Here is a 20829-nt window from a genome sequence, read left to right on the forward strand (position 1 = left end):
TATTACGCATTTCTTTTACGATAACAACTAGTAATATATATTATTGCATCAATAACTTGATAAATGTTATATAATATTTTACATTTGGATATTAAAATGTTACCAGTACCACTTGAAACAACACTAAATCGAACCATAATGTGCACACAGCCTACTGTCCTTTCCCCACCATGGTCGCAGTGAGAGAATTTAATGATAATTGTTTAATCCAAATGGTAGAATAAATGTCCATTAAAATAATATATCTAAAATGGAGAGGCGAAAGAGTTAAGAGGTTGAGTTCCAGCTGACAGTCAGCTGATAGCCTTTGACAGTTGAGAAAAGTTTTGTTTCTGTCCTAATATGTTAATTAGCCTATAGATTGTGCGAGCCCATTGGCTCTTCGTCCGAGTCAATTTCCCATTTCCAACCTGACGTCAGGGCGGCTATAAAACTCTGCAATGCTTTTAAACTCATCTGCTGTGTGATCCTTCTAAAAAATCGCCTACAAGTCAGAGGCATTTTACGTGCGAGGCTACATTTACCCCTCTCCTTCGACATTTCACCCTCTCCGCTTTACGCAATGTAGGCCTATGCATGAAGAAACAGTAAAGTGTTAAATGTTAAAAATACAAATTCGCCGAATTTCTCATGCTGAAAGAGGACTCCGCAACTCGCGTGCACGGCTCTGGTGCGTCTGTGCAATAGACTCTGCAAAGGAAAACTATTCCTTTACAGTTGGGAACTCGTCGCTGCAAAAAGGACATTGAAAACCTATTTTTTCACTTTAAGACAAATACGCTTAAAAATCAAACTGGCTCACGTTCTTCCAACACAACCCAGTTTGACAGCTGCTCTTCACCCCCTTTGGAGGACTGTCGGCAGCAAGAGGATGGCATCAGAACTGGCAATGAGCAACTCCGACCTGCCCACCAGTCCCCTGGCCATGGAATATGTTAATGACTTCGATCTGATGAAGTTTGAAGTGAAAAAGGAGCCGGTGGAGCCCGATCGCAACATCAGCCAGTGCAGCCGCCTTATCGCCGGGGGATCCTTGTCTTCCACCCCGATGAGCACGCCTTGCAGCTCGGTGCCCCCTTCTCCAAGCTTCTCGTCGCCCAGTCCGGGGTCGGGGAGCGAACAGAAGGCACACTTGGAGGATTTCTACTGGATGTCCGGTTATCAACAGCAGTTGAATCCGGAGGCGCTGGGCTTCAGCCCCGAAGACGCAGTTGAGGCGCTGATCAACAGCAGTCACCAGCTCCAGTCCTTCGATGGCTATGCTAGAGGGCAGCAGTTTGCCAGCGGAGCCGGAGGAGGAGGCACCATGGCCGGGGAAGAGATGGGCTCTGCCGCCGCGGTGGTGTCCGCAGTTATCGCCGCCGCAGCAGCCCAAAACGGGGGTCCCCACCACCACCACCATCACCACCACAACGGCGGCCACCATCACCAATCACCCGGGGTCTCGTCCAACTGCAGCTCCGGAGGAAACCACCCACACATGGGACATTTAGACGACCGGTTTTCGGACGACCAGCTGGTGAGCATGTCGGTGCGGGAGCTCAACCGGCAGCTACGAGGAGTCAGCAAGGAAGAAGTAATCCGGCTGAAACAGAAGAGGAGGACCCTAAAGAACAGAGGCTATGCGCAGTCCTGCCGCTACAAGCGGGTCCAGCAGCGGCACGTCCTGGAGGGCGAGAAGACGCAGCTCGTCCAGCAAGTCGACCACCTCAAGGCGGAGATCTCCAGGCTGGCCCGGGAGAGGGACGCATACAAAGAAAAATACGAGAAGCTCATCAGCAACGGCTTCAGAGAAAATGGATCCAGCAGTGACAACAACCCTTCCTCCCCGGAGTTTTTCATGTGAGTCTTGACATTATCATGAAAACTGAGTTTGTCAGTTCCCTCATTAAAAAGTTTCCATTGTGATTTTTTTTTTGTAATGGGGTATACTAGCCCAATAAATCAAATTTGCAAACTTTTTTTTCGGTTTTGATTTTTTTGACAACAGGGGTTTGCTGAGTCTGTCAAATAACGGTTTTGAATTTTGGGTGGCTTGCAATAGAAAGATGGAACTTTGTCATAATTGTCCTTCATTTTGGAGTCCAAACTGAAACCTGACATCATCTTTTTTTTGCTGCCATACTTATTATTTTATGCATATTTTTGTCAAGCTCTTTTTCATCGTTGTTCATTTTACTTGCAGTGTTTTGAACTATCATTTATTATTTTTCGAAGTTATTTTAACTTTACAATATTGCTGTATACCATGTGTGCATGCAAGCACTAAGTATACCCCTTTGAAGTTCATCGACTTGCCTTTTTTCACCATTTGACAAATACCGGTCAAAAACTGCATCCATCTACAATAAGAAGACGTTTTTGGCCTTTTCCCTTTCTTTTTTTGTTCTGCCAAACTCGGAGGACTGCGAGTCTGCCATTTTACCCCACCTCATCTCATGCGTTACGCTTGCTATTTTGTGTTTAGCAACAAACAGACTATTACTCATAAGAAACAATATCCATTACTTTAAAAGAGATATGTTTTTGAACAGGCCTGCATGCTGGACATGTACGGTTTTTCTTTTCTTTTTGTGCTTGAAAATGTACTTTTATCGGATGACTTCAGCATGGCATTCATACTTGTTTTATGACCTGATCACTTTTTTGGGACAACAACAAAAAAGTGACAAGGACTCTTATACCACCCCCCTTCCCGTGCAAGTGCATTTCAACTGTGTTGAATGATGCGACTAAGCTCCCATTTCTATACAGTGAATGCCCTGACGCATTCCTGATAGAAGTTGGTCGGCGGGGATCCATGTTACAAGTGTGCAAAAAGGACCTCAACTATTCTAAAAGGAATCATCTATCCCTATATGGGACTAAACTGTATGTTGCTTAAAAGCAGTTTGTTTATTTAAAAGAAAATAAATGCCCCATCCTTGTGCATTTGACAATTCTGGAATGCTATGGATTATAATATAAGTATATATAGGCCTAGTTTTTATAATCTGTAAATCTAAAAGATAACATGGATGTGCTACAGGTTGACATTTAAAGAGGAATGTGATATAGATGGTTAGGATCATTTAGATGTAGGTTTCATAAAGTCCTGTGCACTAAATTGTTTTCCTGTCATTGGGTAGGAGAGGTTGGCACGGCTCCAATTTATACAATTAAACAGTATTGTTTCCATGCATAAGCAGCGCATTTTGCAGCATGTTCTTGCAGTTCAAGCAGTAGTTTGACAGCTGTAGTAGTGTTTGTCTTCGCCAACCACTCACTGTATTTTAAACCAAAGTATTAAATAAGGAGAAACTTCAGCCCTAAGTCAGCGTGAACCATGCATTTTGACAATGTATTCTGACGTATTTTGGACTGAATTGCACTAAAATGTAGTCTGCAATATATCACAGAATGGGAACTCTATGAAGCTAATAAAACAACGCAGATAGATAGCTTTTGGAATTGCTGGATAACTTAATTTTAATAGTTTGTTGTCAACCAGTACTACATTATTTTTGGCTCAAACAAACTCATTATTTACAAGGCAATAATATTATTATAATCAATAATGTCTGGACATTGTTAAATAGACAGGGATTGACACCCTGCTTGTACAAAATGGGGAGATACCATTCATCAATAAATCTTTAAGACATATGTTAATTCAACCTTCCTCTTATATATTTTGCTGTGCAAAATTATTTCACTCACTAACCATATTATGTGATGTTCATATGTGCTCGTTTTTTTCATTTCTTACAATTAAATGATATGCAATAAATGTATGTAATTGGCCTTTCATTAAGTTTCTCAGTTTTCTCTTGACATATACCTGCAGAGATAATGGTTGAATGTGGATTTCGCAAACGAAACCAGAGTAGTTCATGTTAATGGAAATTGAAACGAGGAGTAACATTTGGGGGATTGACTTGAGGTACGCTAAATGTGAATTGGTATCCAGCCGTTTTCGTCACATTTTCCTGAAGTTGTTCTAGTCTGTGGGATTTGTCTTCGCCTGTGCAGATGGAAGGAAGCATGACTCATGCCAGATAATCACGTTAGTAACAATTTGGTTGGCTAGGTTGCAGCACTGACTAATATTAGCCTCGTTCAAAACCTCAAACAACATCTTAAATGTGGAACACAATATAACTTTAAATGTATTTTTGTTAGAGATAAAATCTATTTGGAAGTTGATGCACCTTAACATATCTGTGAGCATCTTTACAGGTTAGTAGTAATATTATTACTACAAAGTTATTCATTTTTTATTTAAAAAGAAAGAAAGGTGTAAGATAGACAGCCTCATTACTAATTAGACTTTGTTTCACAGTTCAATATTTAATATATTTTTTAAAAAGTCCCTCAAATTGAATAAACAAAATTAAAGGTATAGTTGAGGTAAGAATCATCTTTATTTGCCATGGATCAAGCCTCCTGGGTATGTATTTACATTCCATAATTATTTTCAATATCAATCTATCATTCATGTCATTGTATGTAAAGCTTAGTTGGTACAATGCCAGTAGCATAAGTGTGTGCATTGTACATTATGATTACACATTTTATTCAAAGTTAAGTGATGCATTTCATCCTCAATTTGAGTGATTCATAACAAAAAGGTGAGCTTACTTTTTGTTGTGCTTTCATGCAAAACTAAATTATTTGGACATTTATGATTTTGGGAACATCTGGATTTGTTGTAGTTCCACATGTTAGTGGGGCAATGGAAATATGTCCTTGCATTTGTGTGTGTGTCTGTGTGTGTGTCTGTGTGTGTGTATGTGTGTGTGTCTGTGTTTGTGTGGGTGCACATGTCTATATCTGTGTGCCAAATCTGTGCCTGTGTGTGTGTGTGTGTGTATGTATTCTGCAACAGCCCAATTCCTATCTACCCCTCTTCACCATTCTCTCCTCCCCCCTTGCATTTGGCCTAGAACAGAGAACAGACCATGCTCCGAAAGACAGGGGTACACCCAGCAGGCGAACAGGGCTCTGTTGTGCATGAGACGGTGCCAGCACGGTGCATAATGAGTCACTGGGTAGGTGTGGGCAGATGAGGCACAGTAGAGCTTCTCCCAGCCCACTGTTGGGTTAGCGTTTACCTTATGACCTTTGAGACCTCTTCTGAGGATGGATCTTAATCTTAGTGTCCCCGGGGGGACAGTAACTGAAGATCCCTCTCCTCAATGTGTTTGTGACGTCAAACTGTCCAAGAGAATTGTGTAGGAGAATGAAGGAGGGAGTTTTGTTTTAGTGTTCTACAACAATTGGTTAATGAGAACAGAGATGTGACGGTGTGAACATGACAGCATTTTAGGGCTTCAATTCAATCTCACTTTATTTCTTTTTCTTTCGTTTTTAGCAGCACACCAATGCAGCAGTGTGCACATTAAGGCGAGAATGGAAAGTTTTGCGTGTGTCTGTATGTGCAAGTGTGTGCGTGCATGCATACTCTGAACATGGATGAGCATGGGTGAGGTCATCTTATCATAACATTTAAATCACCTTTATAGTGGTTGGTTTCTCGTTTCTCTTGATAAGGGGCAGTTCAACATTTACTGGGGTGGGAGATTGGTCCAAAATAGGGGACTGTTGTCTAATCTTTTCTTACTTTGGGGAGTGTTGTGTGATTTATTTATTGGGCACAGGGGAGAGTAGTGCATTTTTTCAGTGGTTTACATTCCCCATTTTGCAGGTTTTACTATATAATTTATTCCATATAGACACATTTCCTCATCTTCTTGCATGCGCCCCCCACCATCAAGGTGTTTTGGCGCTTCCCTTATGCACTACGCTTTTCTGCACGCTTACTATACAGTCAACTCTATCCTGCCCTCTATCCATAGTGACAATAGTGGTAGGTGGAGCGTTTGTCCAGATCTACAATAGGTTAACTAGCAATCATACAACACATTGAAATCTGCACCAATTTCCTACTGAAATCCACAAGAACATAGAGGAATAGCTGATAGGCAGTGGAGAGGCCAGGTGCATCATTGTGCATGAAAGAACAGTCAAGACATGAGACACGCAGCAAAAAAAGCTCCCCTGTTATTCTTGTTTAGGCCATACAGATGTAATTTACTATATAACAGATGCCCCTCTTCACATTTCTCAGAACAGTAAAAAAATAAATAGTGATTCATTTAATTCATATGAAACTATTATTTTTTAAATTATTATTTTTGAAGAATTGAATGATGTGCTTCGTCATTTTAGTAGTTGTGGTTTGGTTAAATAGCAGTGAATCGAATCATGGGAATCAAAAGAATAATTGGTGAATCGCAAACAACGAAAGGAAAACATTTAGCTGTAGGCTTCCTTTCGAATTGTGTTGCTGCAAAACTCATTTTGTAGATACTTTAAGTTGATTTGGACATTCATTTTATCGGGCATTGCAACTCAATAGATGCTATTAGTCAGCCTGAAATAAACACTTCTAAAAGTAAGATAGATACTGAGTGTACAAAACATTAGGTCCATGACATAGACTGACCTGGTGAAACGGGATGAAAGCTATGATCCCTTATTGATGTCATCTGTTAAATCCACTTCACTCAGTGTAGATGAAAGGGAGGAGACAGGTTAAAGAAGGATTTTAAAGCCTTGAGACAATTGAGACATGGATTGTGTATGTGTGCCATTCAGAGGGTAAATGGGCAAGATAAAATATTTTAGTGCCTTTGAACGGGGTATGGTAGTAGGTGCCAGGCACACCGGTTTGAGTGTGTCAAGAACTGCAACGCTGCTGGGTTTTTCACGCTCAACAGTTTCCCATGTGTATCAAGAATGGTCCACCACCCAAAGGACATCCAGCCAACTTGACACAACTGTGCGAAGCATTGGAGTCAACATGGGCCAGCATCACTGTGGAACACTTTTGACACCTTGTAGAGTCCATGCCCTGACAAATTGAGGCGGTTCTGAGGGCAAAACTGGTTGCAACTCAATATTAGAAAGGTGTTCCTAATGTTTTGTACACTCAGTTAATAGCCTATCAGCTCCCTAAAATCCGCAATGCATGCTGAAACAGTTATAGAATTTTTTTTGTCCCAAAATCCTTCCCAATTAAATGTTGACTGCAAAGTAGGCCTACCTGGCAGAATGATATCATGATGATTTGTATCAATCAGGTGCACATTTGTTTAGCATACTCTGCCATCACATGTGCAGTACAGAAACCTGACAGAAACACTGCTAGCCTAACACAAATGTACTGTGACTAAAACTCGTCTGGGACATGCTCTCAATGGTGCTCTCCAACACCTGACACCAATATAGTTGATTAGGGAGGAACCCTGACTGGGACTCTAACCCTGGTCTCTGTGACTGTCATTCCAAAATCATTATACTGTCACAATCCTCACTATATGATCCGTGATAAGAGTGGCAAGTAGCCTAGCGGTTAAGAGCGTTGGGCCAATAACTGAAAGGTTGCTGGTTCAAATCTCGACCTGACTAGGTGACAAATCTGTTGATGTGCCCTTGAGCAAGGCACTTAACACTAATTGCAAGGCTACCCCTAACAACCTTCTTCAATAATTCACCCAAATAACCTCCAATGTGCAAGTGATGATGTGTTGCCCTATTACACAGACGGAGAGCCTCTTTAATTCCTCCACTCCTCTCCTGCTCCGATGGTTATGTGTGAGGAGGAGGGTGTGTGCTGCTTCTGCTGTGGTGGCTGATGTGCCCAGAGCGAGGGCCGAGAGGGGGGCGATCGAGGGGGTAGAGAGAAGGGGGAACTGAGACAATAGTTGGAGCCGGGGCTGAATTAAATGATTTTGCTGATGATTAATAGCGGAGCGGGCCAGCGGCTCCTGCGATGTAGAGATGATAAATTGTGAGGGCGGCTCTCTGCAGCTGTGCCAGGCCTGTGTCTTAGCATGCACACACCACACAATTTACAGCCAAGCCCCTCTCCTGCTTACTTAGGAGAAACAGCTCAATTTATCTAATTACACATGCGTTTGATCCCCGGCCATGGAGATGCCATGTATTGATATATTTTATATTAGCCACACAAAACAACCAACAATTATTTGTATCATTTTGGGAGGATATTATTTAGCTTTTTGTGTCCGTTATTCTGTTGACTATATTTGAACATTGACTTCTTAATATTTGGCTCTTTATCTTGGCAGTGTTGCTTTGTTGTATAAGGAGCCTATTCCTATCATTTTGGGGTAGTGTTTGAGCTGTATGTTGAGAACTACTCGACCCTCGCTTTATCGCGCTCTCTCTGTGTGTGTGTGTGTGTGTGTGTGTGAGAGAGTGAGAGAGTGACAGTCTTCACTGTGTCTTCACTGTCAGATATCAATCAGTCCTAGCCACACGCACACGCACACACACACACACACACACACACACACACACACACACACACACACACACACACACTCTCTCTCTCTCTCTCTCTCTCTCTCTCTCTCTCTCTCTCTCTCTCTCTCTCTCTCTCTCTCTCTCTCTCTCTCTCTCTCTCTCTCTCTCTCTCTCTCTCTCTCTCTCTCTCTCTCTCTCTCTCTCTCTCTCTCTCTCTCTCTCTCTCTCTCTCTCTCTCTCTCTCTCTCTCTCTCTCTCTCTCTCTCTCTCTCTCTTTCTCTCTGTAATTGATTGTTCTGTTAGAAGAGAATCAGATGTAGTGAGGATTAGTCCTCAGCTATTGTTTTTTGGATCATGTGTAGGCCATTATCCATAATTCATTATTTTAGTCTTTGTTTTTATATTCTTTGATTTAACCACAATAATGCAAATATTCGTGGCACATTTGATTGAGGACTGATAGATAAGATAGATGGTGTTGCTAATTTCCCCTTGCTATAGTGCATGGTTATCTGAGTGATGGTTCTATCTGCTCTCACTGAGGTGTCATTCGGAGCGATACAACGCGTTGATGGTTGCTGCCTACGGAGGTGGGAGGTGGACAGGGTGCCATGTTGAGCAACAAGCCTGTTGACGGATCCCAAAATAGGTAGGCAGGGGTCCCGACTCTTGCAGGGGCTCAAAAAGGGGCCCAGGAGGATTTGGGCTTAAGGGTATATAATATATGTGTGCGTTTGTTTGTGTGTGTGAGTGAGTGTGTTTGTGTGTGTGTGTGTTTGTGTGCGCGTGTGTGTACATTTGTCCATGAGTGTGTCTGTGTCTGTGTGTCAGGCTCTTTCAGAGGATGTATGGAGGTCAAAAGTGAGAGCGCACAGGGCCGTACACAAAGTCATTAGAGTAATCCCTAACCCAGGGGAACACACTCATTTCCTCTGTAGAGAGAGAGATAGATAGAGAGAGAGAGAGAGAGAGAGAGAGAGAGAGAGAGAGAGAGAGAGAGAGAGAGCTCTGTGTGTGAGATACACACAGATAACGCTACATTATTACTGACTGAATAATATATACTGCCATCATAGCAGCCACTTTGCTAAAGACTGTGTATGTATACACTCACTGCAGTTTTACCAGTCTCCAAATGTGTGCTTGTGTGTTCCAAACAGTGTAAGAGACAGTTTTGCTACAGCTTGTCCGGTTAAGTCACGTATGTGTGTATGAGTAAGCACAGTATGTATGTATGTGTCATTATTGGTGTGTTCATTAGAGAATCAAGGACTAGTGACAAACCTCTCCACTGTCACAATATTCCCCCTCTGGGTATTAATGTAATAATTCCTAAATCACACTAATTCCTATATCAACAGGGTAATGATTTATATGTAGGACACCACACTGTCCTTAACCTACTGTGGCTCTGTGTGTTAGAGAGGAGAGGCTCTGTCGTAGCCTGCCGCGACCGGGAGACCCATGGGGCGGCGCACAATTGGCCCAGCGTTGTCCAGGGTAGGGGAGGGAATGGCCTGCAGGGATGTAGCTCAGTTAGTAGAGCATGGCGTTTGCAACGCCAGGGTTGTGGGTTCGATTCCCACGGGGGGGCAGTTATGAAAAAAAAAATAATAATGTATGCACTCACTAACTGTAAGTCACTCTGGATAAGAGCGTCTGCTAAATGACTAAAATGTAAATGTAGGAGAGGGGTTAGGGCTGAGACTGAGTGACATGCCCCTAGTTTGTCCTTTTTACCAAGATACATTAGTTTGTGTGTGTGTGTGTGTGCTTATGAGAGAGAGAGAGATCTTGTAGTGTGTGTTTGTATTGGGCTGCGCGGGCGTTATGACTTTTCACCTCTCTGAACTTGTTAGTTTATCTATGCGTCTGTGTGTGTGTGTGTGTGTGTGTGTGTGTAAAGGTGCAGAGACAGGGTGCAAACACACACACACACGCACACACACGGACAGACAGTAGAGTGAGGAGGGCAGACAGGAAACGTGGGGTTGGCGTGCTAACCTGGATTCTCTCTGGGCCAAACAGAGTCTAATGAATAATAGAACACAAAGCTTTTGTTTATGCTTTATTTAGACAGCTTAAGACGACCTACCTTATAGCAGGTAAAGGCCATCAACTCTGTCCTTGACAAGAACAACCCAGGAGGGTAGGCCTAATTGTTTGGAAAAAACAGACTCCCCAAATCCAAATCATTTGCAAGAGTTTTTATTCAATAGCCATGACACAGTAAAAATTAGTTTTACAAGCATTATTAATGTTTAATAAAATAAAACAATATACTGTATGTCATGTAGATTTTATTGGAAAATATTTGTTTTATCACTTCACAGAGTGAATGGTTAGGCCTAGCTTAGTAGTTAAGGGCGGCAAGTAGCTTAGTGGTTAAGAGCATTGTGCCAGTAACCGAAAGGTCGCTTGTTCTAATCCCCGAGATGCGTCTGCAAAATGACTAAAATGTAAATGTATCCCCTCCCTGCTAACCTTACTTTTCTGGGAGAAAACAGGAAACAGCAACATTACTCACCTCCTATCCTCTCTGAGAAGAAAATCTTTCTCCCTCCCTCAGGGGTAAATGTGCATCGGGGATCAATTAAGATGCACTTATTTTACTGGGAAATATTCCTCTCATTTTATCCTCTTTGGGGCAGAAGAAAGTTGAAACTTTGTGCTTCAAATAGAGCATTTAGAGGGAATAGGCATGTGACTCATTAGAGAGTTGTCCTTGAGAGTGGCTGGCTGCAGGTTATGTTGATAATGAAGTGTAGCCGTACTCTGAGGGGTAATTTTATATGTCTGCAAATGGAGCTAAAGCAAAGGGACTGGGACTTAAATGAATCCAACACCAGCTCCCTGAGGTCCGGTGGCACAGAGGATGGCAGGACAGAGAGAGAGAGAGAGGGAGAGAGAGAGAGGGAGAGGGAGAGGGAGAGACAGCAGCGGACTCCTACTTTAAAATACTTTCTCTTTCTCTCTGAATGGCATCTGCTTATCATTGTAGAAAAAAAACTCACTCAGAAAAAAAATCTGAAACAAACATTTAGGTAGGCATGAATGTGTTAGGCTATTCCGGTTGAAGTAATTCCCCCAAAAGTCAGAATAATCTATAACTTTTTTTGGAAGCCCAGCGCCTCCTTATCCTCATGAGTTATTTCTATTCATTTTGGATGCTGAATGTATGCATCTGTTTATACAGTATGCTCCTGTGTGAGTCAGAAGCATAAACCAATTATTGCCAAATATACTGTACACCGATATGCATTTAGGAAGTTATTATTAACTCTTCATTACCCCCTGGTTCTAGAAGGTTGCAGAGAATCATATTAACTAAATAAATAGCACATCTAAATAAAAGGTCCTTGAATGTACCCATCCTCTTCTTCAGAGCAGTTAGGGGCTAGTTTGGGCTGCGTTCAGGCGTAACTTATCTGCATCTCTCTGATAAACGTTTACACGTTGAGTGATTTAGACAGGCTGACTTTATGTCCTGCTGTGCTCTCTACATCAGCAGACTGCGTCACCGCTGTTTTCCTGGAGTTTGTCAGTGCTCAGTAAAATTGAGTTATGTGGCATTTATTTGAAAACCCAATAATTTAAGAGTTTCTCCACTGCAGTGTAGAGATGAAGTATTTCTAAGACTGTCATTTTTCCATCACTGCTGTGTGTGTGTGTGTGTACAATTATTTTATATCAAATATTATCACTGCTTATTCAGCTGTTTCAATTATAGATGGTTTGTATAAAAGCAAAACAAATGAAATCGTTGTGAATAATAATTTTTACAGAATAAATACTGTGGATTTAGAATGGTCTTATCCTCTACAATGCGGAGTGATACCACTCAGACCTTTCACACTAACTCTACTGATTGATATAGAGGGCATAGATGAGACCTAACACATGCACACACACACGCACACACACGCCACACCACCTCGCTGCAAGTCAAACGGACATTGATCTCTCAACCAAGCAAGGTGACCTTCACTTCATTCTCTCCTCTCTATTTCATCATCCCCATCTTATTCCTACCATTTCTCTCTGTCCGTCTCTCTCTGTCTCTCTGTCTCTGTCTCTCTCTCTCTCTCTCTCTCTCTCTCTCTCTCTCTCTCTCTCTCGCGCGCGCTCTATCTCTCTCTATCTCTCTTTCTCTGGGTTGGATCCATGGCCCCTCAGAGTGATGCTCTGTCCGGGCCTAGTCAGTGACTGCTCAGAGTGATGCTAGGTCCAGACCCAGCCAGTGAGGGCTCAGAGTGATGCTAGGTCCAGACCCAGTCAGTGAGGGCTCAGAGTGATGCTAGGTCCAGACCCAGTCAGTGAGGGCTCAGAGTGATGCTAGGTCCAGACCCAGCCAGTGAGGGCTCAGAGTGATGCTAGGTCCAGACCCAGCCAGTGAGGGCTCAGAGTGATGCTAGGTCCAGACCCAGCCAGTGAAGGCTCAGAGTGATGCTAGGTCCAGACCCAGCCAGTGAGGGCTCAGAGTGATGCTAGGTCCAGACCCAGTCAGTGAGGGCTCAGAGTGATGCTAGGTCCAGACCCAGTCAGTGAGGGCTCAGAGTGATGCTAGGTCCAGACCCAGCCAGTGAGGGCTCAGAGTGATGCTAGGTCCAGACCCAGCCAGTGAGGGCTCAGTGATGCTAGGTCCAGACCCAGCCAGTGAGGACAGGGCTGTGGACCTCTCCAATGGTACCAGGAGCCAAGTCACCATCATGAGCATAAGGCTGTATACTACTGTATATGTTTGTGCATCTCTCTTTCGTTTTCTCTGTGTGTGTGTGTATGTGTGTGTGTTTGTGTACGTGTCTGCATTAGTACACCATATGCTGTTGGGTGTGTAGACACCCAGCTGAGTTGACTGAAAACTCACCGGCTGCAGACGTGACGATAGCGGCAGAGTGTGTGTGTGTGTGTGTGTGTGTGTGTGTGTGTGTGTGTGTGTTTGTGCGTGTTACCGACGGTACTAGATACTTTACAGTATATCAGTGTTGTGATTGATGTATACATTGGAGCGGCCTGAGTGAAGAGTTACAGGGCAGCAGGCTGACAAGGACCACCCGAAGCTGCTGCAGATCAAATACCTATATGTGCATGTGAGTCTGTGTGTACCTGTGTACGTGTGCACATTGGCATGCATGTATGTGAATATGTTTGCACATCAATGTGCAGTTAATATGATTTGGGATATTTTTCAATATTCATATTTAGGGTTAATAATGACTCTTTGTGTACTGTTGGCTTTGTCATTCAATCTGCTTTTGATTTGGTCTTTCACTTCCCTGTTTGTCATAGACATTTCTTTGGGTATTTCTGTCAAATCTGATTAATATGTTTAGATGCCTAGAGACTGGATACACAGAGTCTATTGGAATGCAAATGTTCTACCTTTCCCTCCACATCAAATCTTGTCTACAGTAAGCTACCGTATGGATTTTACTGCGTAGCCGAGGTGAGAAAGCAACTTGCTCAATGTGTGTGTGCGTGTATTCATGGTGTGTGTTTTGACTGGGTCTTCTGCTATCTGCATTTTCAGGTCGTCCAGAAAATTCCTCCATCTGTGATCGAGAGCCTCGCCCCTCCATGCCCTTGAAGTCTGAGGTAAAACACAACTCTGTTTCTCTTTCTCTTTCTTTCTCTCTCTCTCTCTTTCTCTTTCTCTCTCTTTTTCTCTTTTTCTCTTTCTTACTCTCTCTTTCACTCTCTCTCTCTCTCTCTCTCTCTCTCTCTCTCTCTCTCTCTCTCTCTCTCTCTCTCTCTCTCTCTCTCTTTTTATTAATGATGAGAGTAGTGTTGAAAGTATGATTATTAATCATATAATTATTATTACCATTATTATTATTATTATTATTAATTTTAAATGTTGACACTTTTACAGTCGCAAAACCAGTGTTTTTAATGCCTCAGTTTAATTTAATGAATTGTTTTTCCACTTTTCACAATCAACACAGTTTAAACCTAATGCAATTGAACATTTATTAGACTGAATGACCCAGTCTATACTGTATGTTATCATAACATAATGTGTGGTTCTCTGAAGGGTCCATTACAGCTATGTAATAATGTTTGTCATTCTTTATTCATGAATCTGACGCCACCACCATGTTACCTCTACAATTTCTCTCTCAATATATTTCTCCATCTCATCACTTTATGATGTTCATGGAGCAGTACTCCAGCATGTTCATATCCCATCCTCACTCTTATTTACATCTCTGAAATATAATGGCCATGCTGGAAACATAAACCTGTCTTATGGAGACCAGAGAGAATCCTTTCTGTCTACCTGCTGGAACTACACACTTATCAGAGCTCCTGGATTCTATGTTTTCTATTCTATTCTATTTTATTCTACTGAACCTGTAGTAACACCCAGAATTGGGTTCATATACAAATCCGACTTAAGAACATTTCTGCAGTCGTCTATAATCGATGCACAGCGATGAAGGGGAACTGAGGCCAATGTTTATCACAAAATCAATTGTTTCTGTAATGGCTTCGCTGAATGTTTCCGGCTGAAACCCATCGACTGATCTGTTAGGAGGGACGCTTTGGTCGTCACTCATCAGCATGAGACTGGGTGTAATTGTGATTTGAGCTGCTCTGTCTATGTGGGTGCCCACTGTGACAGAGAAGACATGCTAGTGTGTGTGTGTGTGTAAGAGTGTTTTGAGGAGTTTGTATTTTTTGGCAGAAATGCCTTCTGGAACATGTGAACTTTCATGTGCCTTAATAACAAACTTGAATTCCATCTGTAAATACTAATAAAATTGTTAAATTACGAGCCTAGTTGATTTAGCCACAGAAAAAGACAGGAACCTTCCCGTTAGCCATGATTGGCTGAGATAATGGGTGGGCTGGACATGCCGAGAGATGAGTTCGGATTGGTCTGCCATGTAGCACGCTTCTGTCTATAACATGAGCTTGTCAGTATGTGTAGGTAATCCTTTCTAACGCAGCTTTTTTGAAATATATCACGTAGTATAACTGCAAAGGTGTTGCTCTCCACTTTCTGGAGGACCGAGTTCTGAAATCAGTGGAATGCATGGTGGAATTAGAGTATGATAGCTAAGGAGATGGAGAACATTCTGGCGTTTGATTGAAAATATGCAGACAGAGTCGAAAAGAGAACACAGAGAAAGCTGTTGTATAAAACACCTGTCTCCGGATTACATCTTCAAACTAAGGCAACCATGGCATCTGCGACAGAGAGGGAGAAGCGTTCATCCATGTGTATGGGTAAGATAGTCTAGCAAGCTACATTTTCAGATATTATACGTTTCTAATTTTGTCAGAAAGTTGTTTTCATTTCAAGTTAAAGCATACTGTTAGCTAGCTAGCTAACGTTAGCTGGCTGGCTCGCTAGCTAACGTTACGTGTATGATCTGTGTAGTAATATTATTTGTATCTCAGAGCCATTTGCATTGCTAGTTATAGCCTAATGCTAGCTAGCTAACATTGAACCTGGTTGGTTAGCTACCTCCAGATTCATGCAGGGTAGTAACGTTATGAGTTGGGATTATGGTTCATTGTTTAGCTAGCTAGCTACATGTCTAAACAAAAGACTCCACTGTGCAAGTAACCATTTCAATAGAATGTTCATGTCACTGCGACAACTGTCGATAGACGTAGCTGGTAAATTCGCTCTGGCTATCTACTCCAATTTCAGAGCACTCGTCTGAGTGTGCCAGAGCGCAGAATAACCGACAAATCTACGAACGCTCAACACCCGTTGAATATGTCCGGTGTCAGTAAACGTTGGCAAAAAAGCGCCATTATATTGTTGCCAGCAGCACAGTTGCAGTCACCAACGCTCTGGATAACATAAAAACTGCCTAATCAACTCTGCTAGGGTGAGTAATATGGTCAGAGTGAGCTGTTCCCTCATTTGTGTCTGGAAGTAGCTAGCCAACGTTAGCCAGTTAGCTTGGGTGTTGACTGCTGTTGTTAGGTCAGAACGCTCGGATCAACCCTACTCCTCAGCCAGAGCGTCCAGTGTGTGCTCTGAACGCTCCGAGAGCGAAACGCTCTGAATTTACGAACGGACAATCTGACAACGCTCTGAGTTTACGAACGCCCAGAGCGCACTCTGAGCACACTCTGGCACTCCAGATTGAATTTACGAACACAACCGTAGTATAAACCAGCCTTTAGGCTTGAAATCTTTGGTTGTTTAGTACATGTCCTCACATGTGAATCCTTAAAGAGATGGGTGGGGCTAAAGCTTAAGAGGGTATGAACGATGCTGAATGGGTGTAGACAAAGAAGAGCTCTCCAGTAGGTGTACCAAAACATTCAAGGGCCATTTCTTCAAAAGTGGGGTTACAAGTTTATCAACTTTAATAGCAGAATTACTTTCCCATTGTTCCTCAAAGGTAGTCTATGAAATACCATTTTATAGCTCCGAATCACTACTTTTATCCAATGTAAAAAATAAAATTTCAAATGTTGCTACATAAGACCGAATCGAGCCGGTCGGTCACATTTTAATTGGGCGGTCGCTTGAAGAATTGCCCTCCGTGTGCATGCGTTTGTGCCGTGTTTACATTCAGCTGTACTGATCATATCCCATTCCATCATAAAAGGAGTCACTATCAGCCCCCTAAACCCTCCATACCCCTATATGGTACAATATACATTACAACCCCCCTAACACCTCCAACCATCTCCCCGAAACATCCATGTTCCCTCTGCAGGCAGCTGCTCCTCATGCCCCCCACCCCCCCACACCCAGGCAGCTCCTCACCAGGAAATCCCTCTCATCCCCCTGATCCCCAGTTTGTGTCCGGGGACCAGTGACCTTACTCAGCCCTCAGTCACTGGGCTTACCCTGTCAACAGGACCAGTTATAGTACACTGCCTGGTGCTCCCCTAACTGGAACTCTATTCAGACCGAGGGAGTGAGTTGTTCTGAGTTACAGATGGTTAACGCACAAGCAGAGAAAGACATTTACACTGAGTGGACAAAACATTAGGAACACCTGCTCTGTCCATGACATAGACCAACCAGGTGAATCCAGGTGAAAGCTATGATCCCTTATTGATGTCACTTGTTAAATCCACTTTAATCAGTGTAGATGAAGGGGGGAGACATGTTAAAGAAGGATTTTAAAGCCTTGAGACAATTGAGACATGGATTGTGTATGTGTGCCATTCAGAGGGTTAATGGGCAAGACAAAATATTTAAGTGTCTTTGAACGGGATGTGGTAATAGGTGCAAGGTGCAGCGGTTTGAGTGTCTCAAGAACTGCAACGCTGCTAGGTTCTTCACGCTCAACAGTTTCCCGTGTGTATCAAGAATGGTCCACCACCCAAAGGACATCCAGCCAAGTTGACACAACTGTGGGAAGCATTGGAGTGAAAATGGACCAGCATCCCTATGGAACGCTTTTGACACCTTGTAGAGTCCATGCCCCGATGAATTGAGGATGTTCTGAGAACAAAGCGTCAAAACTCAATATAATATATTTGTGGAACGTATTCGGAAATATAACTTTTCCAAAATAGCCTGGAATGGGATGGCACATTCTGTGGTCTCTATCTCTATACGCTATACTGCTAGAGCGAGACATTCCATTACGGCCCTTAGTGTGTGTCCAGTGTTACTTCCCTGATTGTCTCTAAGTGGGGCCTGGGATCAGTAGCTGGCCTGTGTCCAGCTCCACTTAACTTCAGCAGAGAGAGAGAGAGAGAGAGAGAGAGAGAGAGAGAGAGAGAGAGAGAGAGAGAGAGAGAGAGAGAGAGAGAAAGAGAGAGGGAGAGAGGACAAAAGGCATCAGGGGAGACAAGGACAAATCATCTTTAGATGAAGTGTTTTAAGTGCTCCTCTTCACCTCCCACGTTACCACCATGAATCAGGTGACCTCTGCTCACCGCGTGCCGGCGAACAGGATATAAACAACGCCACGTCAGAGAACAGACGGTTGACGAGTGGAAGCTAGGGAAAGTGGAAAACCATGAGGGCGTCCATCTTACTCGCCACCATGTGTCAAAACGTCGTACCATACCCTGACCACCTGCCAAACCTCTTACATCTCGGCTTGGCCCGGTCCGGTCAATGGCCGACAGTCATCTTGGTTTCCGTCTCTCCTCAGACGACGCAAGCTAGGCAGTGTCTTTGTTTTATGCAAATCCATGCATATGAGAAGGGATGGGGAGAGGAGGGGAGGGCGATGAGCAGTCTGGCCACGTAGCTCCAGGAGGACAGGCTGAGTGATGGAAACAAAGAGCCAGGGACTGAGTGTCCTTGCCTGGGGAAAGAGAGTCCTGACTCTGGTTTGAGCTGGAGCGGGCCAGCCACCACCAGCCATCAGGACACAGGTGTCACCATCTGAGCATCAGACACGACTGAGAGAGTAAAAGATTAGTTAGGACAACAATGTCTTTTTTTTCCTTCTTTTTTTTAGGGAATAAATAATGCTTTTCGTGAACTAACGCTCACACTTAACTTTTTTATTTTATTTTTATTACTAGCTCTGACTTTGCTGATAGCTACTTTATTGAGGAAAAATGTACTTACTATGACTGTGATATGTGGTTGTCCCTCTTAGCTATCTTAAGATGAAGGCACTAACTGTAAGTCGCTCTGGATAAGAACGTCTGCTAAATGAATAAACTGTAAAAATGTAAATGTAATGAAAACAGGAGCACTCATAGAATAAGGGCTACTGTGTCTGTGTGTGAGGAGAGGGGTTATGGCTGAGACCTAGTTTGTCCTTTTTACCAAGAGATGTTCTAGTGTGTGTGTGTTCAGACCTGACTGGGAGGACGGCAGGCAGACACCTTACCCTAGGGGTGGCCCTGGCAGAGGGGGACTGGAGTTCAACACCCAGCAGGGGAAAGAGACCCGGAATCTGCTGACAAGGACAAAGTGACAGGTGTGTGTGTCTGTGTGTGTGTGTTTGTGTGTGTATGTGTGTGTTTGTGTGTGTGCACGTGTTCCCATGCTTATGAGTTGAGGGATGAAGGGGATGAAGAGGCTGGCTTGTGTGCCATTGAGTGAGTGTGTGTGTGCGTGGTCAGATGTGGGGCAGGGTCTAACGGGCAGGGAGGGCCACCACCCGTGGCTGTGTGACCGTGTGACAGTAGGGTGGCTTGGGTCAGACACGCTGACTCAGTTTCAGCCACACACAGCACCCCTTTCACAAAGTCGCCCTTCTCACTATCACCACAGAGTGAGTGTGTGTGCCTCTATGAGTCCATTTTTCACCCACGCCACTGTGTGTGAGTGTGTGTGTGTCTTTTCCATGCCTGTGTGTGAATGGCACAACATCATCCTCTCGCCTTCACCACTTCTCTCTAGCTGCTCAGTAATACTCTCTTCCCCTCCCCTCCCCTCCTCTGTCCCAGAGCGCTAACTCTATTTCTGGTTGCCATGCAGGATGTTGGCCTCCCTAGACTAGGAGGGCAGATGAAATCCATCCAGATTGACCTGTCATGCGAAAGAGGGGAAAGTGATGGAGGGACGTGGGAGAGGGGGTAGAGAGGCGAAGGAGAGTGGGAAGGGGAGGAGGGAAGAGCAGGGGTACGGGTCAACAGTTGAGGGTGATTTATTTGCATCAGGACCGGGGCGACATGTTCCCCCTTTACCCCTAGACGAGGACAAACCCTGTCTACCGCAACCCCCCCCCCCCATCTCTCTCTCTCTCTCTCTCTCTCTCTCTCTCTCTCTCTCTCTCTCTCTCTCTCTCTCTCTCTCTCTCTCTCTCTCTCTCTCTCTCTCTCTCTCTCTCTCTCTCTCTCTCTCTCTCTCTCTCTATCTATCCCTCTCTCGCCCTCTTCCCTCCTCCACCTGCCTCTCGGAAAGGAGTGAGAAACTGGAGAAGTGTGCAGTAGGATTGTGTCTATATTTAGCCTGGTTAACCGAAGACGCTGCGGTCTGGCTTTAAGGTTAAAAATATAGATCTCCATGTACAGCCAGCTGGGTACAGTAGACGTCACCCACTGTCAGGCACCATGAATCATGATCACTTTCCCCCCAGCCTGGCCCAGCCTTGGGCTCTGGGTTCTGTTATAGGCTCTTTAGTCTCTACATCATAGACTGAGAAACGTATCTTAGACACTTGCCTTCAGACTAGCGCTCTATAATACGTTCTGGGTATCTCTAGACCTCTATCTCTGTCAGAGAGAGCAGGGCATAGGATTTAAAGACTATAAGACTGTAGCCAGTGACATTAGAGACATAAAATGTTTGACTAAGGGTTAAGAATGTTAGCAGTGTGGCACATACACTGAGTGTACAAAACATTAGGAACACCTTCCTAATATTGAGTTGCAACCCCTTTTGCCTTTAGAACAGCCTCAATTCATCCGGGCATGGACTCAACACGGTGTCGAAAGCGTTCCACAGGGATGCTGGCCCATGCTGACTCCAATGCTTCCCACAGTTGTGTCAAGTTGGCTAGATGTCCTTTGGGTGGTGGATCATTCTTGATACCCACGGAAAACTGTTGAGCATGAAAACCCCAGCAGCGTTGCAGTTCTTGACACACTCAAACCGGTGTGCCTGGCACCTACTACCAT

The 20829-nt window shown here is 43.7% G+C and overlaps 1 protein-coding gene across 1 annotated transcript; it reads left to right on the plus strand.

The window, feature by feature from the left end:
• Positions 1–787: 787 nt before the first annotated feature.
• Positions 788–3782, plus strand: LOC311128334 (transcription factor Maf). Its single transcript, XM_084160443.1, has one exon. It carries the CDS (start codon positions 872–874, stop codon positions 1844–1846), a length of 975 nt encoding a protein of 324 aa, XP_084016569.1. The 5' UTR covers positions 788–871; the 3' UTR covers positions 1847–3782.
• Positions 3783–20829: the final 17047 nt, after the last annotated feature.

This window comes from Coregonus lavaretus (assembly GCF_964263955.1).
Source record: "Coregonus lavaretus genome assembly, chromosome: 4".
Taxonomy (NCBI): Eukaryota; Metazoa; Chordata; class Actinopteri; order Salmoniformes; family Salmonidae; genus Coregonus; species Coregonus lavaretus.